General features: G+C 40.6%; 2 protein-coding genes across 2 annotated transcripts in view; one reads left to right on the top strand and one right to left on the bottom strand.

Annotated features, from left to right (window-relative positions):
• ccdc12 (coiled-coil domain containing 12) overlaps window positions 1-18,276 on the bottom strand; it is a 67,937-nt gene extending 49,661 nt beyond the window's left edge. Inside the window, exon 1 of the mRNA XM_084336952.1 lies at window positions 18,158-18,276. Within this exon, the coding sequence (XP_084193078.1) occupies window positions 18,158-18,241 (84 nt within the window). The 5' untranslated portion in view covers window positions 18,242-18,276. The remainder of the gene's footprint in view (window positions 1-18,157) is intronic.
• Window positions 18,277-19,946: 1,670 nt separating this feature from the next.
• Window positions 19,947-24,698, top strand: part of nbeal2 (neurobeachin-like 2) — a 138,460-nt gene continuing 133,708 nt past the window's right edge. Inside the window, 1 exon segment of the mRNA XM_084336699.1 lies at window positions 19,947-20,327. Within this exon segment, the coding sequence (XP_084192825.1) occupies window positions 20,253-20,327 (75 nt within the window). The 5' untranslated portion in view covers window positions 19,947-20,252.

Raw genomic sequence — 24,698 nt, 5'->3', positions numbered from 1 at the left:
TATCAATGTGTTTTTGGGCCTAAATACTATATTGGCGAATTCCTCAGCTACAGCCCATCCCCTCTTTGCCTCTAGTAAATCAGGTCATGTTGATTTGACGACCTGGTGCACGTCACAGGGCGCTGTTTATAGCGCACGGTGATGTGATTGGCTCTGTGGTTTTAGTAATGCCCGCCTCCATTCTTGCTACCTGCAGGGTGGAAGGCTTGTCCAGAAGATCACTAATCAGCTGAAGCCTGATGCGGTTCCCTCGGTCTTCGACACTCGACAGACAGACCGGCGTTAGCTCTCGGGACTCGGGAGCGATCGCTAGCTACTTAGCACCAGCCGGGGCCGGCGTTAGCAACCGGGAGCGTCGTTGAGCATTCAGCCTGCTGGCTACCTAGATCCACTTCAACCAGCGTCGCGGAGCATTCAGCCTGCTGGCTACACAGCTTGTCGGTGTGCTAATAGCCTCTGCAAGCTAACGGTAGCTGGCTAAACAGCTTGTCGGTGTGCTGGAGCCTTTGCAAGCTAACGGTAGCTGGCTACACAGCTTGTCGGTGTGCTGGAGCCTCTGCAAGCTAACGGTAGCTGGCTCCAGGCTATTAGCACATCGACAAGCTGCTGGAGCTCCCGACGCTCGGCTGGTTGAAGTGGATCTAGGTAGCCAGCAGGCTGAATGCTCCGCGACGCTCCCGGTTGCTATCATGTGCAGGTCCTCTTCTCAGACCTGTGTGGCAAAGCACTGCACACGCATCATGCAAGCTACACATCGCTGCATGTTGATCAATGGTGGCCCACTCGGTGCATCACAGTGGGCTACTATTGTGCTAACAACAACCGCGGTGTCCGGCTTGTCGGCCGGCATGAGTGCTCGATTTGGGGTGGTTCTCTCCTCCTTGTGTGCCCCCGTTCTCGCGGGTGTCCTGCCGGGGAGCTTGTGGACGCGACAACAGCGGCGGCCGTAGCGTTAGTTAGCTCATAGCTATTGTGTACCACTAGCGTTACGGCGGGCTCGAGCACCCTACGGCTGCCGCCGTTGTCGCGTCCATGGGCTCCCCGGCAGGGTACCCGTGGGGACGGGGGTGTACAGAGAGGAGAAAACCATTTTGTGTCGGGCGTGCATGCCGGCCAGCGAGCCGGACGTCGGGATATGTTGTTAGCACAATAGCTACCAAGCTAAGCTATGTTAGCTTCTAACGGTGTATACACAATATGTACAACGACACAATGATTTACATTATTACAAATATGGTAACGTGGTTGTGGCTTTTACAAATAGTGGTAACATATATATAGATAGACAGTACTGCTACATCTCTATATTTATGACATACCATATTTGTATTGCTACAGTACTGCTATGATGGAGACCAGAGAAAGACTTTCGTCTTGTTTACATCAGGGTCCCCCAATTTCAATTCATGGTAACATATTATATATATATAGATAGACAGTACTGCTACATCTCTATATTTATGACATACCATATTTGTATGTAACCTGAAACCTAATCTCTGACGGGGAGATGGGCGGAGCTATTTGGTGGGTGGCTGTCACTCAAAGCATTCTGCTAGTATGGGTGGAGCCAAGCCAATAATAGCCTGCTTTCATGAGGCTGAAAAATGCTGGTTTTGAGTACAAGATTAGAAATATAAAACAATGATTATTTTTGGAATAAAAATTACAGATGTGTTACATAGACTCACAGGAAGTGTGTAAAGTTGCCCAAATAGTGCTAGGAATAGCAGTGCATAACCCCTTTAATAAATCGATAATAAAAATAATATCGATAATAAAAAAAAGAAAAAAAAAAGTGTATTGTGACCTGCAACAGGGCAGCCTGTCTTTCTTGCCTGCAACTTAAAGTAATGGCTTTGCTTGTCCAAATGACAATACTGACCAAATTGAGATTTATTTTTCTCTTGTCCATTTATTTTGTTTGCTTTTAAAATACAGTTTGAAACTGTCTGTACACAGTAGGCTATAGGCTATGTGTGCTAGCAGAGCTAGTCTCCAGTCTCGAGTCACGGTGCATGTGTGTGGTGGTTTGTCCACCAAAAAAGCGCCAAAAGATAGAAAAGAAACTAGCAGAGCCAGAACTGTTCAACTTTTTTTGGTACTTTCGCTTTCAAACCAGCTGCAGCCTGATAACTGGAGTGAGGGGCTGTAACACTAAAGATGGCGGCAACGACAAAGAATTGCTGCAAAATAAACATACATTTGTTATTTAAATAATCAATAATTTAAAAAAAAGATTATACTAATAAAAATATCGATAATTATCTATATCGAACTATATGAAAAATGTCATCGTGATATATCGTGATAACATTTTTGGCCATATCGCCCAGCCCTAGAGGCTCTCATGGACGCTTTTAGATTAGATTAGATTAAAATGTATTGTCATTATTCAGCACAAGTACAGTACAACTAAAAGAAGTTTGGCATCCAACCAGAGTGCAAATGTAGCAGTAAAGTGCAACAGCAATATACAATGTACAGGTGGTTAAACTGGGTACAAATTAGTACTGATTAGAGCAGGGGTGGGCAATTATTTTTCCCAGAGGGCCGAATGAGCAACTGAAAATATGTTGGGGGGCCGGGCCAAAATTCCAAACTCAATTATGCATAATATACATTTTATTTCTATATAAAAAGCAGTAAATGGCATTGTTTTGACCCCTGGTAAGAGTGTATGTTATTATTTGGCAATTAAAAGGTGAGGTTAGCTTTCAAAAATATCATTTATTCAAATAGAATTTATTTCCAAAATGATAAACAATGTGAAACATTAATAACAAAGGGCATTTTGAGTTTCATATACTATTGAAACAAGGATTTTCTTAGCTTTCTAAAGACATCACATCATCTTATAGCAAAAATAAACAAGACATGTCACTGAACTGTGTAAAGAAAAGTGTCCCAGTTGTGTAGCCTTTTTTACTTTACATGCCTATATTAAACATTTAATGTTTTCAGAACTGTGCAAAAAAAAGAAGAAAAAAATATCAAGTGTCCCATTTCACTTGTTATATTTCCACATTTTAGTGTTCTTCAGTTTTTTTGTTTTTTTTTCATTCAGTGTGAGAAATCCAGTCTCTGTTGAGCTTTAACAAGTCCATCAAAGTCAGGTTGCATGTCTGAGGTGGAGATGCGAAGCACAGCTGCCAGATGTTCATCAGCAGGGAGCGAAATTAACTTTTTGACTCACCGGCCAGTGGCGGGTAGATGGGAAGAGTCTACCCGCCAAGCATATTTCTTACCTGCCAAAAATTTTTTGATTAAAAAAATATATATATATATTTTATATAAAAAAAAAATGTTTTAATAAAATATATATTATATAATCATACTTGTAGTTGCATTATCTGCGAGACATCGCCACCACGCAATAAGTCAAAATGCTTGCTATCTGCAAACAGCTCCACTGTCTGTGTGTATACTTGAGCAGGGCTGTACACTGCGATGATATCATCGCGAATTGCCCCTTTAATTGGCCGTTGCGATTGGTAAATATTATCTGGGGGCGGGCTTGCGAGTAGTGCTTTCAAGCCTTGGATTCGCATTTCACTCCTAAATTATCCAAGGCGTATGATGACGCGATGACGTCACTCACGCGAGCTGAGCAGTGAGCACTCAGCAGGTATGATCAGCGGGAACAATCGACTGAGCACTCACTCTGATAGACTGGCTGACTGTCTGATTTAGCTATGAAGAAAAGTAAAGTTAGTATTGCTTCATATTTTCGTCGCGTTCGACCTCCTATAGTGAGCCGAACTGAACTGAACTCAGACGCACGGAGAGAGCTGCGGCGTCTGCTCCTCCTCCAGCCCTCTCGCACCCGTGGCTGTTGTAAACACTGGGACCTCGGTGAGCCTGCCAGCCGGCTAGCTACTGATAGCTATCAACAAATGCTCCAGTAAGTCTAGTAGTGCATGATAGCTTGCGTTAGCTTACTGTTCAAAACGAAACGTCCCATTAAACTAAATAGTTCAGATAGCTCCGTCCTGATATTTGTATGCGAACGGTAAAAATCAATTACGCGCACGCTGTGCGAATACAGATTATAGCCTCTCGTCTTTTTTTTCCTCCGCTGCGAGATCGTTAAAAAACTACAAGTCCCACATTGCACTCAAGCCAACGGTCCAATCACAGTAGAGTGAAGTGACTGGTTTCATGGGAAATAAAGCAAATGACCAATCGGAAGCTCTCATTTATCTTGTTTACTTCCTGAAACTCCGCGATCAGGGCTCTCGTTTTCCGAGACACCAACTTATTATAGTCTCTCTTACCAATAGCAATAGATTTTAGAACACCTAGATTTATCGATAGCAATAGTAATATAACGTTAATGCAACAAAACGAATGCCTTGCTTTGTTAATCATAAGGTTGATGCAGTAGCGTATGTCGGTGTGTTGGCTGTAACGGACATGACAATAACATAACGTGTACACATTAAAATTGCGATAATCTATTCTAACATTTTCAAATCGATGCAGTTGAATTTCCCCCTTAGGATCGATGCATTGTTACACCCCTACACCAAAGTCACTGGCCCACTGTATCTGTGTGTATAATAACTTGGCTAGCGTTATCAACAGCAGAGGTGGGCAATGGGTCCAGCTGCAGCACCGGAGTGCAAGCGATGTGATGTAATTGGCAGACTCGACTGTCAATCAATGGTCTACCTGACACGCAAACTCAAACAATGTTTCTGTACTGGAGGTGTGGTTGATTGATTGATTGAAAACTTTATTAACAGATTGCAGAATGGGTACAATACAGTACAGCTCAATACACACAATTGTTAAGGGGATGCAGACCAGAGAAAGACTTTCGTCTTGTTTACATCAGGGTCCCCCATTTCAATTAATCAGGAAAGTGTACAGTAGGAAAGTGTACAGTATTTCAATAGGCAACCCTGAAAGGATTATTTTTCTAGAAGAGCAACACAGCCAAAACAGACAGTGGAGCTGTTTGCAGATAGCAAGCATTTTGACTTATTGCGTGGTGGCGATGTCTCGCAGATAATACAACTACAAGTATGATTATATAATATATATATTTTATTAAAAATAATAATTATATAAAATATATATATATATTTTTTTTTAAATCAAAAACAATCGATATAAATAATGGTAAAATTGTTATTTAAAAATTTGCCCCTACAAAATATTTTTTGCCCCTAAATTTCTCATTTAGGGGCAAGTGTGCCCCTAGTGAAAAAGCTTAGCGTACAGCCCTGTTGAGTAGCCTCCAGCTCGAGCAAGGATTCTCCGGCCCTGCAGCTAGACCCTATATTCAGCTAGACCCTACATTCAGCATGCAAGGATTCTCCGGCGATGCAGCTGGACCTATTTATAACGTTACCGTTCTTTTGTCAAATCACATTCAACATGCCCTCAGCTAGAATACGCATTCAATCAATGTTATAAGACATTGATATCAGGAGCTATCTGTAGCTACTGCTAGCCCGGTAGATAACGTTAAGACAATTTAGTTTACTGGGACATATGGATCAACGTGAGCTAGCTAAGCTAGCTAACGAGGGACCGGAGGTATTATGCACTCGAGTAGACTATTGCTGGAGCATTTGTTGATATCAGCAGCTATCAGTAGCTAGCCAGCTAGATACCGTTAGACAATGCCTCGTCATGTATTAAACTAAAAGTGAATAGTTGACTGGGTCATTGTTTAAACAGTAACGTTAGACTCTTGGAGGTCCGATATAGACTAGAGCAGATGGAAGTAAACAAGCCAAATGATAGCTTCCGATTGGTCATTTGCTTTTTTTCTCATGAAACCAGTCACGTCACTCTACTGTGATTGGACCTAGTGCGATGTGGGACTTGTAGTTTTTTAACGATCTTGCGGCGGAGAAAAAAAAGACGAGCGGCTATAATCTGTACTCGCACAAGAGTATCGTTATGAAGTTATGAACTACACGTCTACACGCCACACGGCGGGCAGCCCTCTAAGTGTCATGCGCCAAAGGTAAAAACAGCCCGCCCCTGGCGGGCGGCGGGCTTTAGTTTCGGTCCCTGTTCATCAGTGAGAGAGGATCTGTACCTGGACTTGGTAAACGTCATGACTGAGAATGTCTGTTCACATATGTAGGTGGATCCAAAGAGAACCAACATCTTCTGAGCATGTCTCCTAAGCGTATATTGTGCGTGTGAACGTTGACATGAAAAGAAAAAGTATAAAAAAAAAAAAAAAAAAAAAAAAAAAATTATTATCATGTAATCTTTCGCGGGCCGGTCAGAATCATCCGGCCTGCGGGCCGTACAATGCCCAGGTCTGGATTAGAGTGTAGTGCTAATCAGATGTATGTACAGAGTTGTATTAGCCTATATAAATAGACAGTGTATGACCAGTGTTGCGTTGTTATTATGGACTGAGCCGGCACGCAGGATAATGACGCCGCGCGCACGCACGCGCGGCCCCGCGCGCATGCGCATATGTTCCCTCGCGCACAATAATACACTTTGTTTGTATAGCCTTTCATACAGAAACTGCAGCTCAAAGTGCTTCACAACAGAAGAAAGACATAAGGCATAAAATGAGCACATAAAGTGCAGACATATAAAATCAGTTTTTCACATTAGGATCTAACATCCCAACAGGCAACCTTGTTTATGGTTTGATTCAGTTTTAATATAAATAATAAAAATAAAGAGAAGATTAATTAATTATCTACTCAGTCCCAAAGTTTGTGATGTAGATATGGAATGTCCCGGGTTGCTGCTGTTTGCAGAGTGTGTTGTTGTCCGGGGGTGAGTGGTGGTGGGTGGGGGGTTGAATCAAAACAGTTGTCAATTCGGAATTGACGGCTGTTTTGATTTGGCCCTTCGTTCGCCGTCGTTCACCTTTGGACGGCGGTGCACTCTGTGGGCAGCGGCAACTTGGGACGTTCCATATTTACATCACAAAGAGTCCCCTGCGTGGTTGAAGACACCAGCCTATAGCGGCTATTGTTATGATAATGCGAGGTAGCGCCGGGGCCCGGGAGGCAGGTAAACACAACGAGCCAAGTCGAGCGCAGCGCGTTCTCGCGAGCGCGTGCATGTGCGTGCACGCGCTTCTGCTCAAATCTTTAATACTCAGTGAGGTAGCACACCGTGCTACCCCGTCCCATGAACAACGCATGCCTGTGTATGACTACTACTGGCCAGCAGCACAACTAGTAAGAGTAGGATATGTACACTACAGATATAGATATAGTAAAGGACTATGTGCACTTGTGCAGGTAAGTACAGACAGTTGAGGATAGGTATACAATGGGGGAAATAAGTATTGAACACATCAACATTTTGTTCAGTAAATGTATTTCCAATGAGCGTATTCAAGCAAAATTTGCACCATTCAAGCGAAATCTAAACATTAACACTTTCCGTGCCAGCAGGGGGTGCCAGAAATAGGCGCTTGAGTGCCAACGCTGTAGTCAAGAGGGTGATCATATTTGCGAACGCATAAACTATATCTAAAATTATGGCTATGTGTCTAATAGGCCCGTCGCTTATCAATGACTTGTTTGCAGTCAACATTGTCGAAACGGATTTTTTTTTCTTTTTTTTATAATCGGTTCATTTCCGTTTTATACCATTTTGAAAAACGCTCGTTTTTTGAAACTTTCAGAAAAAGAAAAAAATATAATATCGATCGCGTTTATTGATTTAACGCTGGGTGGTCGAAACACATATTCCACACTGTTCTGCGGCTCGGCAATGAGTGGGTTTGGCTCGGATTACATGCCTGACAAGTAAAATGTGGAATCCGGACTCTTTTGTTCCCATCCATTTCATTCAGTCCAATGGGGTGCAATACCATCCGGAGAGACGATAGGGGGCGGTATTTTCCCTGTTCAAGCTCAGACAGATCCCCACTGGTAACGTGAGGCTAGATTGATGACAAATGAATGGAAATCGATAATTAAAAAAAAATTAAAGTTATGTGTAATAAAGTGGAATGAAACAGGAAAAAAGTATTGGCCACACTAAGAAAAAGCAGTACACCACAGCAAGGAAAGGCAAGGAACTAGCTGAAAACCCAAACTAATTAGGAGGCAACTCTACCTCCTATCTGTGCTAGTAATAATGTCAACTGGGTTAGAATATATTGATGGGCTATAAAATGTTTTTTTTTGTTACCAAGGTGCCACACAAGAAACATCAAATGATGGGTAAAAGCAAAGAGCTCTCAAGACCTTCACAAACAGATTGTTGCAAATCATAAAAATAGAATTGGCTAACGACGTATTTCACAACTTCAGAATCTTCCAGTAAGCACCATTGGGGGCATTATCCATAAGTGGAAGCAACATCACTCCATCATCAACCGGCCATGCACAGGTGCTCCTCGCAACATTTCTGATCAGGGAGTCAGAAGGATACTTAGAAGAGTAGCCAGAGAGTAGAGCCATATGGAATCCGCGATCACGGAATCGCGGAATTGAGCAATAAAAATTGAATCAACTATAAAAAAAAAAAAAAAAAAAAAAAAAAAAATTGGGACTTGTACAGCACTTTGTTCAACTTTGTCAGTGCTGTAAAGTTTAAACCTTTTTAAATCTTAGACAAACAAAACACTTTGCTTTCATGAAATATTGTAAGCCGTCATTTGAGGCTTTATAAAAGCAGCAAATCTGTCAGTGCCGAGTCCGACCTCATCTTAAATAACAAACAGCATTGCTTGTTGTAGTTAACAAAGAGAGGCAGAGTTGATTTTGCAAAATATATAATTTTTTATTTATTTTTTTAATAATCAAATTTTATTTTCATATTCAAATCCCATGCCCATCGAACGAAGCTTCGAAGCTTCGAAGTATTTAAGACAGCCCTATTAAATGGACTGTTATATCTTATTAAATTGTGGACATTTATTCATTCCCACTTATTAGACACTATTTCTGATGGTAAAATGAGTGTACAAAGCAAAATACAGAATTCTGAAATATTAAAACGGAAAAAACGGAATTTGGAAAAAAATTTAATGGAATTTGGAAAAAAATAAAACGGATTTCATATGGCTCTACCAGAGAGCCATGGACCACTAGGAAAGAGCTCCAGAAAGACTTGGAGGCAGCAGGTACAACTGTGACAGAAAGGACCATAGGCAATGCACTCCACCGCCATGGCCTCTGTGCGCGCTCAGCCCGCAAGACTCCACTACTGAAAAAAAGACATGTTGAAGCTTGTTTAAAGTTTGCCTAACAACATTTGGACAAGCCAGTGAATTACTGGGAGCATGTACTCTGGTCAGATGAGACCAAAATGTTACTTTCTGGGCTGTCACACAACACACCATGTTTGGAGGATAAATGGCAGTGCACATAACCCGAATACCGGTAACACTACCAACAGTGAAGTTTGGAGGTGGAAGTATCATGGTGTGGGGCTGCTTCTCCTCTCCTGGTACTGGCAGACTTCATATCATTGAAGGAACAATGAATGGAGCCATGTACAGAGAGATTCTTGAGATGAACCTGCTGCCATCCACCAGGATGCTGAGGATGACACGTGGAATGCCCTTCCTTGTGGCCTAAGAGCTGCAGCATCTGTTGACATTTAAAAAAATCAGCTAAAAACATTACCGTTTTAAACAGGCCTTTGGGTAATGTTTGAGCTTCTCCTCCAGGTATAAAATATGTCTTTTGTTTTTTCTTTCTCTGTGATGCATTGTGTTTTTGTTCTGTCTCTAATCACTTGAATGGTTCTTGGTTTTTATTTTTATATTTTATATTATTGCCGTTTTTGAAATTGCCTTGTCATGTTATCTAGTAAAACGCCCAAAAAGGCAAATTTTCATATATTTCACATGCTGTGTGCTACCTCTAAATCTCAACAAATCTTTCCCAAACTTTGCACAAATAATGTTTATGTGTGTCCGAACAAAATGCAATCCCAGACGGATTGATATGTTGAGATTTAGCATTGCAATTTGATGCACCCTAACGTGGGTGGACCTTCCACCATGACAACAATCCAAAGCATACAGCAAAGGAAACTTGCAGTTGATTTCAGAGAAAGAAAATCAACTTGTTGGAATTGCCCAGTCAATCACCTGACTTAAACCCAATTGAACATTTGTGGAAGCATCTGAAGATCCAGATTCACAAGAGGCCCCTTCGCAATCTTCAAGATTTTTTTTTTGTCCACTTTTTCTCCCATTTTCCTCCCATCCCAATTTCGTATCATCCAATTCAACCCTCCCCTGTCACGAACGCTGTTTCTTGCCTCCCACAAGCCGGCTGCAATGTGGACTAAGTCATACATAGCACAAGTCCCCTCCGGTACTTGAGGTAACAGCAGTCGCATCTTTTCACCTGCGCAGCTCGCGCACTAACCGACCTATAGGAGTCGCTGTCCACAACGCCCGATCCCCACCCATCAGTTTCCCATCCCCTAATACGGCCAATGTGTATTAGTATGAACGACCAGCTAAACTGAAAGCAATGTGGAGCGCTGGGCTCGAACAGGCCAGCCCAGCGTCTCCGCATTCGTGGCGAGCGCCTTGCCCACTACGCCACGTAGCCGCCTGCAATCTTCAAGATTTAAAGACAATCTGTGTAGAGGAATGGGCCAAAATCACACCTGAATACTGCGGGTGATTAGTTACATCATACAGAAAGCATCCTTGGAGCTGTCATTACAAACAAAGGCTTCTCCACTAAGTATTGAATTAATTTCAGTTAGTGTGTTCAATACTTTTTTCCTATGTCATTCCACTACACATAACTTTATTTATGTATGGACTTTAATGTTTAGATTTTTTTTCCCCCTCTGAGTTAATACCAAAGTCTGGTGAAAATTTCACTTGAATGGCCACATTGGAAATATATTTACGGGACAAAATGCTGATGTGTTCAATACTTATTTCACCCATTGTATATGCGGTGAGAATAAATATATATGTTATATACAGCATTATAGTACATGCTATCATACAGAGCTATGGGTTATGTGCAGGTGTACAAGCAAGTATATACAGTAGAGGGGTTATATGCAAGTATATTCAGACAATTATGGTATATATATATATATATATATGCGGTAATATAAAGATATAAATATGCTGTATATACTGTACAGCACTGCTGTACATGCTATCATACAGAGTATATGGGTAGACAGTGAAGCAGTAGGTAGGTATAACAGAGTTCAGAATCGTACAGTATGGCATGGGTAACAGAGCCTAGGGTGTAGGCAAGGGAATCAGAGTTCAGAGTTGATATGGTGTATATGGTGTCAACTAGGGGTGGGAATCACCAGTTTCATCATGATACGATACGATATCGATTCTTTGGACAACGATACGATATTTGCCGATATCACAAAGTCTCTCACGATACAATACGATACGATTAGATTCAGGTGCCTGCGATCGATATGAGATGATATCATATGCCCATTTAACACAATCAGTAACATTTAGATCAACCAAAAAAAGGTAATGAAAATATCATTTGACATTTGTATTTTTGAGCTCTTCCAGACATTTAAAGGAAAATCAATCTATTGTTTTTAATACAAATAGACCTCCTGTTCACTGTAAAGTGCCACGTTTTTATTAGGGCTGTCAGTTTATCGCGTTAATTAGATTAATTAATTACACAGCAAATAATCGCGTTATGAAAATTAACTCAAAATTAATTACAATTTTTTTTTTTTTTTTTTTTTTTTTTATAATAATATTTTTTTTGTATCTCATTCATTCCATAAGCATGTAGAATACACATTTACAGATTTTTTTTTAATATGGTCCATTTGCATGTTCTTGGTATCTGATTCTAGGGACATCTATGAATCTCAGGGAATGTATATTCCCAATTTCCCAGTGTCAGAAATACTGTGGGCTAGATCCACAAAGAATGGATTGCACGGTGCAAGTTGCACCCTTACTTACAATTCATTATGAATTGAAAATGGGGGACCCTGATGTAAACAAGACGAAAGTCTTACTCTGGTCTGCATTCCCTTAACAATTGTGTGTATTGAGCCGTACTGTATTGTACCCATTCTGCAATCTGTTAATAACATTTTCATTCAATCAATCAATCTGCGCTGTGATTGATTGAATGAACATTTTATTTTGAGTAAATTGTAATGAACCAAATGAGAATATCAATACATTTTTTTTTATCTTTGACTGTGAATAACACCATGCTCAAATTGACCAGACCTGAAAAATCTAAGCAAATTAATAGATGGAAGATGATTAAACGGAAGGTTTTGTAGATACAGTACTGAATTCTGCCATCCGGACACATGCAATTTGAAATATGATTATAGAATATAGAATATGAGGCATAAAATGGTAATGCGATTAAAATGCGATTAATTAGATTAATTAATTACAAATCCTGTAATTAATTAGATTAATTTTTTTAATCGCCTGACAGCACTAGTTTTTATATATTGAGCTTTAAACTTTAAGCTACATTTTTTGGAACTCAAAACTCACAACCTTCCTCTCCCAAACCGTTCCTACAACAATTTGTTGATGTTGCATGATCATGTATAGGCCTACATTTATTATGTATTATATTGTTTATGTTTAAATAACATTTAAACATCAAACTCCTCTGACCTCATCTGGTCTTTCCAAAGACGCGCGCACACACACACACAGAAAGGGAGAATGCTATGCTGTAACGTCTACACACACGGAGCTACTGCTGTTGTTCTTGGGCGGATATGAGACTCGCCACAGGATTTTCAAAATAAGAGTATCGATATGAATCGATCTTATTACATCGCATCGATCCGATTCGATTGTTGATAATTACATCGATGTATCGATCTGGATCGATGTATCGTCCCACCCCTAGTGTCAACGTGGCAGATCTTTAGCCCAAAACCAGCCTGACTCCTTTTTCCATGGAGGAATAGCACCAACAACATGTAGTGAAAGTAATCAAAAAACGTTAATAGCCTACTACTTGTCAAATTGGACATCCCTTCCCTGTAGGTCATGTTTTCATATTTATCATCATCTGATTTTGGTAGATTTTTTATATCCTGAATTAGAGATCTTACCAGTTAGCCCAATTTTGGAGCTAATTTCATTGCCTATGTTATTTTGATTTATGATAACATGAGATAGGCTAATAATTTTAAGAATTACATGTGCAGTAAATATGTTTTGTAAACTAATTTTGAAAACATTTCCCCAAACTGCATAGCGCACATTTAATATCAACAATGTTCTATAAAACCTTGTTTGCCACAAGGAATCTATGAAGGAAGGGACATTAACTGTGAACGCATCTTGGTGCCAAGTGTGGAAACCGCCATCTCCTCGTTTATGACCCGCCATTTATACAGTTTATTACCTTGGATGTCAGAATTATCTGCAATCTGTTACATTATTGACTAGCTAACGTTTGATATATTGGTTGATGTACATATTTCTTCAGATAGCTGGTATTTAGAATTCAATAGAACTGGCACCAAAGTCTGGCACCAAGCAGAGAACTCCGGTATTTTGACGTGATGACCCTTCCGTAATAGACTACTGAAAAATCAACAAGTCATAGTCTCATAGCTTAAAGTGCTGATGCCCGCTTTAAAGTACTCATGCATATAACTAGGTAAGCAAATGTATCCCATATTCAGGATTAGCCTATAGCTACAGTCATACTCATAGCCAAATTAGAGCATTTCACTTAGTGAAAGGAATTATGAGTATAGGCAACAGAGTATAGAGTCGTACAGTATGGGTAACATAGCCTAGGGTGTAGGCAATGGAGTCAGAGTTCAGAGTTTATATGGTGTATGTCAACGTGGCAGATCTTTAGCCTAAAAGACTCATTTTTCCTTGTAGGAAAAGCACCAACATGTAGTGAAATTTATCAAAACGTAATAGCCTACTTGTCAAAGCAAGGGCTGCTGGGCTTTGGAATGCCCTGCCTGAAAAGGTCTGAGGTTAGCCAAAGTTGTGTAATAGTATAGTATAAATCAAATTAATTTGTATAATTAATAGCATAATATTTTATCCTTAATCACTCCACAAAGCTAACTTTTAAAAAAGAAAGTCAGCATATACCTTTTGCTTCCTAAAAGATACTGGATAATGGACAGTAGCCTATTGATTGTAAAATAACTATTATTTAGTAACAGTAGTACTGATTATATTAGCTTGATCGATGGACAAGTAATTTTGTTTGCAGATGATTTTGTTGAAAGACATTTTTACATTTTAAAAGGGGTTTAGTGCATGAGCACCAAGTATGGTTGTCAATATTCCAATGTACAGATTTGCTTGTACAGTTGTACAGTGTTCCCCACCCAGTGCCCACCCCTCCTACCCATTTTTTTTCTTTTCACAGCAAATTATCTTTGTGTTTTTTATTTTTACATTGTTATTTCTTGATTCTATTTATTGTTCGAAATAAACCATTAATTAATTCACTCACTTTGGATACGACACTTACAAAGATAATTAAAAAGTGATTTAGATGTGTAAAGCACTCCATCATGTCACGTAAATACAGTGACGTTTGAAATTGATTGAAAATTGTATTAACAGATTGTCAATAGATTGAACATTATCTTATGTTCAGGTCCTCTCTCAGCTTGCACGTCTCTTCAGCTATGGACTAAGTTGTTGTAGCAGGGGGTAATAATTACTAAGTAATCGGGCTCATGTCATGGTTATCGAACGAGTTTAGTTTAATCGGCTCAGAGGTTCAAGATGCACACAATAAGTCGTAACGTCACTACTGGCTAAATGGCGAGAAGTTGATTGATTGATTGAGAACTTTATTAACAGATTGCAGAATGGGTACAATACACAATACACACAATTGTTAAGTGGATGCAGACCAGAGAAAGACTTTCGTCTTGTTTACATCAGGGTCCTCCATTTTCAATTCATCATTATCATATCCCCAAGGACTTCAAAATTGCGAGGGTGACCCCTCTGCACAAAAAGGGCAGCAAATTAGACCCAGGCAACTACCGCCCTGTTTCTATTCTCACCTCCATCTCGAAAGTCATGGAAAAAATAGTCTACGAATAGGTCGAAAATTACCTAGCGGAAAAAAATCTAATCTACGAATTCCAATCTGGCTTCAGAACATCCCACTCCACTGACACATGCCTTCTCTATTTGAATGACCACATCAATCAAGAGGTGGACGCAGGCAAATACTGCGGCATGGTCATGCTGGACCTACAAAAGGCCTTCGACACTGTCAATCACTCCATTCTGATTGACAAGCTAAAAGCAATTGGTTTTGATAGTCTATCAGTGAGCTGGATGCAATCCTACCTTGAGGGGAGGGAACAGATGGTGGAGGTAAACGGTACCCTATCCCCCCCCCTCACAGTGAGCTGTGGTGTTCCACAAGGAAGCATACTAGGACCGCTACTGTTCCTAATTTATGCAAATGACATGTCGTCAGCTTGTGACTGCAACTTGTTCCTGTTTGCGGACGACTCAGCCCTGCTGGTCTCTGACAAGAACAAGTTACAGGTTGAAAAAACCCTCAGCTCGGAACTAGGCAAAATCTGCATATGGCTCGCGGATAACAAACTATCATTACACATGGGCAAAACAGAGTCCATTCTCTTCGGTTCAAATAACAAACTCAGCAAGACCGACGACTTCTCAGTTACAGTGGGTTAGGGGTGGACGGTATGGTCTAAAATTTATATCACGGTATAATTTGAAGCATAGACGGTAACGGTATATATCACGGTATCATCGTTTTTGATAAATTTTTTTTTTTTTTTTATATATATATATATATTATTTTTTTTTTATATAAAATATATATATTATATAATTAGACTTGTACTTGTATTATCTGCGAGACATCGCCACCACGCAACAAGCTCCACTGTCTGTGTGTACATTAGTAGCCTCCAGCTACGGCCAGGATTCTCCAGAGCTGCAGCTGGACCTATACTCGAGTAGCCTCGAGCTACGGCCAGGATTCACCGGCGCTGCAGCTGGGCCCTAGTATTGGTATAACGTTAAATCACATTCACAAGCCCTCAGCTCGAATACGCATCGAATCAGTGTTATAAGACATTGATATCAGGAGCTATCTGTAGCTACTGCTAGCCGGATATATAACGTTAATACAACGCCTCAGTGAATTATTTAGTTCAATGGGACATTTCGTTTTGAACGGTGAACTAACGTGAGCTAACGGCTAACGGAGCTATCATACACGTCTACTCTCTACTAGACTTTGTGGAGCGTTTGTTGATGTCAGGAGCTATCGGTAGCTGGCCGACTAGATACCGTTCGGTTAGACAATGCCTCGTCATGTATTAAACTAAAAGTGAATAGTTGACTGGGTCATTTTGTAACGGTAGCTAAGCTAACGTTAGCTCAGGGAGACGTCCCGTCCCACTAGACTAGTAGACCCGTGTTTACATGCGTGCGGGAGGGGCTGGCACGCCCACTGCGCGAAGCCTCCTAAATAACTTTTTCCAGTTCGCACATATCTATTATCTATGACTAATTCTATCTATTTTTAGGGGCAAATGCGAGTGAAATAGTCGCGCTGTGGTTACATGACGTCATTGCTATTTTAGAGCTGCACTACCGGTTACACGGTATAGGCAAAATCCATACCGTAGAGCAAATTCATACCGTTTATACCGTATACCGTTTATACCGTCCACCCCTACAGTGGGTGACAATATTGTCACAAGGAAAGATGAAATCCTACCTGGGTTCCATCCTAGAGGCTAATCTCTCCTGTGACAAAATGGCATCCAGTGTAATAAAAAAAGTCAACCAACGAACTCGATTCTTGTACCGGATCTCCTCTCTGGTAAACAAGAATACCCTGAAGACTCTGGCAGGAGCACTCATTCAAGGGTACTACGACTATGCTTGCACCTCATGGTACCAAAGCACCTCAAAGGCGCTAAAAACAAAATTACAAACATCTCAAAACAAACTGGTCAGACTACTGCTTGACCTTACTCCTAGAACCCACCTCACCCCTGCCCACTTTGACAACCTAGGATGGCTTAGAGTAGACGACAGAGTACAGCAACTTGCAATGGGCCTGGTCTACAAGATACACTACACGACCAAGGTACCCATTTACATGTCAAAATACTTTCCAAAGGTCAGTGAATACCACGATCACAACACCAGAGGGAGCGCCACAAATCATGTTAAACCCAGATTCGGCTCAAATAAGGGACTAAACACGTTTCGCAATTATGCCACATCAATGTGGAACGCCCTACCCAAAGCTGTAAAGGAATGTGGATCACTACCCACTTTCAAAACCACTCTCAAGGGACACCTACGGGAGACTGCAATTCAAAACTGGCCCCTGTAAATGTCCTAACCCAACCCCCTCCAATGTACAGTCATTTACCTAGTATGGTTGTCAATAGTCCAATGTACAATTTTGCTTGTTTGTACAGTGTCTCCCCCCCCCCTCAATGTACAGTTTTGCTTGTTTATACAGTGTTTCTCCCCCCCCCCCCCCCAACCACCTCCAATGTAAATTACCCAGTATGGTTGACAATATCCCAATGTACCCAACCCCCCCCCACCCAACCTCCTCCAATGTACAGTTTCTACGTCAAATGTATATACTCCCTTTTCTTGACTCCTTCTGTATCACAAACAGTACTGTATTTGCAAATCTGGTATGTCATAAATGTATAGATGTAGCAGTACTGAATATCTGTATGTCATGTATGTCATATATGTCCTGATGAATTGAAAATGGGGGACCCTGATGTAAACAAGACGAAAGTCTTTCTCTGGTCTGCATCCCCTTAACAATTGTGTGTATTGAGCTGTACTGTATTGTACCCATTCTGCAATCTGTTAATAAAGTTTTCAATCAATCAATCAATATGACATACACGACAGTACTGCTACATCTAGATACTAGCTAACTAACCGGTAGTTACACGTTAACGTTAAATACGTGTTTACTTGCTTGCTACAACAAAGCCTGGACTCGAGTCGCACAGGACAGATTACTAATGCAACAAGTGTAGAGTTCAGCACAAGCTATAGAATGGACTGGATCTAAACGTGTTCGTACCGTTTCCTTAGCTAACGTGGCTGGCTAGCAAGCTAACGTTAGCTAGCTAATCACAACACAAGTGTTGCTATTTCTGGCTGCGTTTCGTTCAATAAAAAAAAGAAAGAAAAAGCACCGCTTTGAACGCGTACCTGAATCTGTCTACTTTTCAGTGCTTTTAGCCTCTCTTTTCTTTTCAAAGCTTGCTCCTGTAGTGACCCGACATTCTTCTCCATGTTTACTGTTTACTTCCACACGTCGCTCCGTTCAATCTGACATCGATTCATAATCCTGTCGAGGGTGGAGCCGCGAACGCCGAGTACATCGATTTAAGTGGCCCGATGCAATTACGTTCTGTAGGGAAAGTTACAGATACTCCTCTAATTGTATCTAAAATTACATTACTTTATATTGCATCTTGTTAGGCTAGCTATCGTTTTTTATTCATGTTACCATTTCTGTCAAAAGTATAGCTATCAATAAAAAAAAAAAAAAAAAAAAAAAAAAAAAAAAATATATATATATATATATATATATATATATATATATATGGAGAATATAGCCTAAACACTGTTTTGCTTGAATTGATTTGACTAAAAGGTTATGGATCTGAAAACATACGCCTACGATGTAACCAATCATTATTAATGCATGCGTACAATTAACACATGCTTAGAGATTGCCACGCTGTCAACTAGCCAGTCACACACAGAGGGCCACACACTGGTGGTAGGTCCAGGAATGGAATGTAGGGCATTGCCATGGCAATCCAGCTGCCTGGAGGTTCTCTGTGGCCGTCATCCTATTGATCAACACTGGCCTGCAACCAAACAAATCTAAAGATGCATCAACATAGAGTACTTCAGGGAGTTATGATGAAATAACAGAACTGTTCTATATTTTTAATGGTGCATGATACACAGGTGAACTTGTGGTAGTGCAAAGTTGTGTGCTGGTAATGTTTGCATAGGCCTACTGTATGCCTATGTTGTCTATGACATGCTGTTTGCTGTATTATCTATAACTCCATTCCCAATCTGCAAAAATGTATTGCACACAAATGTCCCTTGAGGTTAAAATTATTCAGATTTGACAGTTATGACGGAAGACAGTGAATTGTTGTTAATTACAGCTCAGTGAAATGATAGCAATCCATATTACAGTCCATATTGCTTTTTGATATTTACATATTTAAATGTTTAAATATCATTTAATTTAGCTGTAATTAACAAAAGCATCCACTGTCTTTCAATGACATCACTAGACGACATATTCAACCCCATTAAGTCTCAATAACGAAATGAACCAAATGACAAAAATGTTTAAAGTTTTGAGACAGTATCATATTTTGTGCAAAATAAATCAACATTGTTTTTGGTGAAGTGCCCCTTTAATCTCGTGCTAGATACTCCTGTACCACACATGTTCAGCAGCAGAGCTTCTTGGTTTGATTACCTTGAGATCAGCTCCTTTGTCTTTCTCTTTTACTGTATGTGCAATCATTATAGGCGGCTACGCCTCACTGCAATGACTGGGGGGGTTGTTTTTTGGCCTTTAGGCTAAGTATTTTTGATCAGTGTTGATGTATACAGACTAGAGTTATCGTTTCTGTATTCATTAGTGTGTGTGTGTGTGTGTGTGTGTGTGTGTGTGTGATGTTGTTAATGATAGTGGTGGTGTGTGTTACTGTGTGTGTGTGTGTGTGTGTGCGTGTAGTGTGTGTATCTTTAAGAATGTTAGCCTCTATACCTGTGTCTATAACCAATATACAGTCAACTCTACAATGCGCTCCCTTATTTTGTGAACAGTCACAGAGGGATGAGTGCTCAGCAGCACAGCACAGCGAGGAGGACGCAGCATTAATGGGAAGAACATTACTGAGGCGTTGAGAGGATAGCATCTGTCACTTCCGTGGGAACTCAGTTCAATTGGAATCGTGGGCTGTGTGTGTGTGCTGTGCGAGCTAAATGCGGACATGGGTGTTTCTTGAGCCATGGGTTTCCCTGTGTTTTTGCTATACGGACATGATGTCGACTGTTGATTATAATACTGTCATGTACTCCCATCTGATCTGACAAGAAGAACTTTGTTGGGGCTTGTTATTATCGACAATGCACTTTGGATTGTGCAGGAATTTTCAAAATGGTTCACAGGAACATGTTGCGTCCTCTCTTCTGGAAACAACCTCAAATGCCTCTGTTTGTGTGTAAACAACTGTACTAGTTGAATGGTTTTCCAACAAGATCAATGAACCACAAAGGCGGAGGAGTCATGGCATCGAAAGAAAGGCTGTATGAGCTGTGGATGTTATACTACACCAAGGTGAGTCTGACGGTGACACCTGTTGTTGCCTCTTTTGCCTGAATTAATAATAATAATAATAATAATAATAATAATAATAACGGCATAATACACGCACGTGATAATATAGTCGTCCACTTCAAACTATATATATAACATTGTGTAGGTCTGCCAACGCCCGTCGTATTTGACGAATTAGTCATCAGAGGAAGTCTCGTTTCGCATTAACAAATTGCATTGTAATGTGGTCGAGGCTGACAAATCTAATTGTAATTTGGTACTAATATTCCATATGTCTCAGTGTCCAACTGCTGAGGTCTGGGTGATGATGATGTGATGTAGCTGTTTGAAGTAGAATACTTTGTGAAAGACATTTAGTCATCTTCGTTGTTGTGTTGTTGTGTACCTGCTGCGATGCAGGTGTCTTCACGGCAGTTCAGCTACTTCCTGGATGATAACCTATTCTTCCCTTTTAGGCAAATCAACTCGATGATGTTTTGCTGTCCCGTTTTTTCTTCTTCTCGTTTTTACCTCATTATTGTTTTATTTCGCCTATTTTTAGCTATTTGGATCGTATTACTCTGCAAAACAGCAACTGTTTTCAAACTGCAACACCGCACATGTGCGCGACAGGCTACATAGCTGCTGTAGCAGAAATGATTAAATAGTTGCAACGGTGGCACTGGTTAAAAGTCGATGTTCAACTGGATTGTGATAATAACACAATACAATAACATAGTAACAGTAATAACATAATGATTTCCATCCTCAGTTTGCTAGTACGTTTTTTTTTTTTTTTTTTTTTTTTTTTTTATAAACAGTCTGTGAATAAATTAACTCAGTATGATTATTTAATGTGTTTGCAATCTGCTTCCATGCCTAAAGACAAGGAAAAGTCACTCCAGCAGGAAACAGTATAGGTTTCCTATTAGCTAGCTCTGATGTTCTCCTATGATAAAGAAGTTTGACCCCTGTCCACTTCTCTGTCTGCGGGGTTAACGACGTAAAGCTGACATACCTGTTTTGGTGACTAATTTCATGAAAACAAAACAACCTTGGTTGGATGCTCATATACAACTGATGGGTGTGGACTCTGAGTAATTGCAAAATGCGTTTTAATCTAAATATCTGTACTGGGATACTGTGGTTGTGGAATGGATGCCAGCCAGTATGAGAATATTATTTGGAAAACCCTATTTTGTTCTTATTGAAGCCCATTTGTCTTTGATGAACTAATGTAGTGCCAGTTTGACTGGCAAAATAATGTCCCGTCACGCCCTTAAAAGAGTAGCATGGATGATGGGGTGGGGGATGTGAATTAAATCTCCTCTCTTGACAACTATCATCAAAGTGCCCTTGAGCAACGCTTTGAACCACAAGTGCTCCAGTGGAGCTGCTCAGCACCCAATAGTACAAAACTGATACCGTAACCGTAGACAGTACTGGGCAACTCCAAGACTTGTGTGTGCGCGTGTGTGTGTGTGTGTGTGCGTGCGTGCGCGTGTGTGTTTGTGTGTGTGTGTGTGTGACCTTCCCTCCCCCTACTCCCTCTGGCTATTGCTGTAAATAAAATACTGTGTTCTTCATCAATGAATAACTGCTGACAGTGGTGGAAGAAGTACACAGTTCCTTTCCTTACGTAAAAGTAGAAATACCCAGATAAATGAGTACTCTGGTAAGAATAAAAGTCCTCCATTCAAATAGCAAATTATTTGCTATTGAATGTACTTAAGTATCTAAAGTAAAAGTATGCATTCTACATGCCGTTTGTGTATTCCAGTGCTTGGGAGCATTCAACCCACGATCCATTGACCTCTACAGGTTATGTTAAAGTGGTATGTGGTCCAGTTATGCTGCAGCCTCTGATTAAGGGTTATGTTAAAGTGGTATGTGGTCCAGTTATGCTGCAGCCTCTGATTAAGGGTTATGTTAAAGTGGTATGTGGTCCAGTTATGCTGCAGCCTCTGATTAAGGGTTATGTTAAAGTGGTATGTGGTCCAGTTATGCTGCTCTGATTAAGGGTTATGTTAAAGTGGTATGTGGTCCAGTTATGCTGCTCTGATTGCATCCTCTTGAAGTTGACAGGCTTCAAATATGAAAGTATATAATCTTCATACAATTTTGCCATGTTTTCTATGCAATTTTTTTCCTTCAAAGTAACTAGTAACTGATGGGTTCAGATAAATGTAGTGGAGTAAAAAGTACAATATTTCCTTTGAAATGTAGTAAAAGTATAAAGTTCCCTAAAATGATCACGTAAAGTACAAATAGCTCGAAATTGCACTTAAGTACAGTACTTGAGTTAAAAAATACTTAGTTACTTTCCACCACTGAGTCTGCTGAAAATTGACTGTCCGTGTCTTTTCACAAATTAAACAAATAATAAGCCCTGTGCTGTTCATGCCTTGGTGACATTGTACTGACGGATACACGACACGTGACAGGATTAATATGTGACTGTTTCACCGTCACCGTCACTAGTCGGTTCTAGGCCAGTCCTCAACTGAAGAAATCCCTCGTCAACAAACAGTCGTGGGACTTTGTTGACTAATCGATTCATTGGTTTTACTGTAATCAATGGATCAGTGAAACTGTGTTTCCTGTACACAGTCATGCAGAAGAACCTCTTTTAAATGTAGAGCTTACTTTAAATGGACTTAAGAAGGGACGGCCCTGTGGGCGCCGCACGTTACTGCACTGCAGACCTACGCGGTCGACCCGGGTTCGTCTCCCGAACCCGACGTACATTTGCCGCATGTCCTTCCCCCATATCTTCTCCCGTCCTTCCTCTCTGCTCTCTGTCGGTCATGTCTGACCTGAAAAAGCTGTAAAAATGCAAAAAAAAGTATCTTAAAAAAAAGGGGGGGGACAGCCCTGAGTTAGGTCAGCGTCTCCTCTGTCTTCTTTGTGCAGAAGAACCTCTTTAAAATGTAGAGCTTACTTCGAATGGACTTAAGAAGGGACGGGCCTAAGTCGGGTCAGTCTGTCCCACTTCTTCTGCTGAGCTAAGTGACGTGCCTGCCTACCTGCCTTGCACCTGGCTATGACAGCTGTCTACTATTTGTCTGAGCTTAGACCACTTCCTATTGATTAGGCCACCGTGACATCATCAAGTCAGCTCTTCTCAGTAAACCGAGAAGAACAAACGTTCCTGCTGTCCTTTTTTACGCCACTGTTTTGTTTTCTTCCCACAGGACCCACATTTTCACAATGATTATTCTTAGGACTCTAAACTAATTGGGCGGATTATTGTGTCAGCGAATAAGACAAGAGTAAATCCAATGCGTTGGGGGACCCGTTTTACTCTTCCCAATACTCTAAAATTCCCAAGGGAATGTCACCTCACCTTTGTTGACTTTAAGCAGCACAATGAGCTAAATTCCCTTGGAAGACTTGGTGGCAGCATAAACAATCGCCTGTTTCTTATTTCCAAATGTCATTATTTTGTTCCACTTGAAAGTCAAGTGAGCATCAATAGTACAGCCATTAAATGGACATAATCTCTGTACCCTTACAGACGGGGCCCTATATGACTCTCACATGCTCTCAAGTTAGTCACATACAAGATTCAGTTAAAATGGCTGAAGATCGTTCACATTGCAATGAGCTGTCGGGAGTTGTGAATAATAAGACTTTGTTGTTAGTGCTCTAAACGAGGTCTCTCGGTCAACAGTAGCATTTGCCTGAAACAAGCTCTTTGTTTGAGTCGTAGAGCATCGTCTGTCCACCCGCCTCATATCTCCTCATGAGCCTGAGAGTATTTCAGACTCCCTTGAGTGTCCTTGAGTCCAGCCTCACTGTGGAGGCTTTTACTGTCACCGGCTTTAACCTGGAGCTGCTACTAACTAAGGATCATTTCAATAATATAGATTCATCCAACTCTTTATTTAATCGATTAATCTGTGCATTTCATTAAGAAAAAACCAACAGACAATTGAACATTTACCTGTAAATTAACTTTTTGCATTTTATTTTTCCCATGAATGGAGTAGGGTAAAACTGCAGTGCCGCAGCCCCATACATAGGAGGGGCCTGTGCTGTGCGTTGGGGGCCTGTAATGTGCGGTGCACGACTACTGCGCATGCGAGAAACAAAGTAACATATAATATAGAACACTAGAAAGTAGAAACATAAAGTAACATACGGAAAATAGGACCTAAAATATTTTTGTCTTAAACTGAATATCAATTGGATTAGGAGTAACCAAATAAAGCATTCAATGCAACCAATTGTCTATAGACTAGAATTCTTTATCTTAAGCTGAATATCAATTGGATTACCAGCCCTGACTGTTACTCTAAGTTTAACCTCTTCTGGATGAGGGCCTAAACTTAACCCTTAGACTAGATTAGAATGACTTTACTTTGTTTCTCGCATGCGCAGTAGTGCACC

Source organism: Notolepis coatsorum (assembly GCF_963971535.1).
Source record: "Notolepis coatsorum genome assembly, chromosome: 19".
In the NCBI taxonomy this organism is placed as follows: domain Eukaryota; kingdom Metazoa; phylum Chordata; class Actinopteri; order Aulopiformes; family Paralepididae; genus Notolepis; species Notolepis coatsorum.
This window is presented reverse-complemented; position numbering and strand designations above follow the sequence as displayed.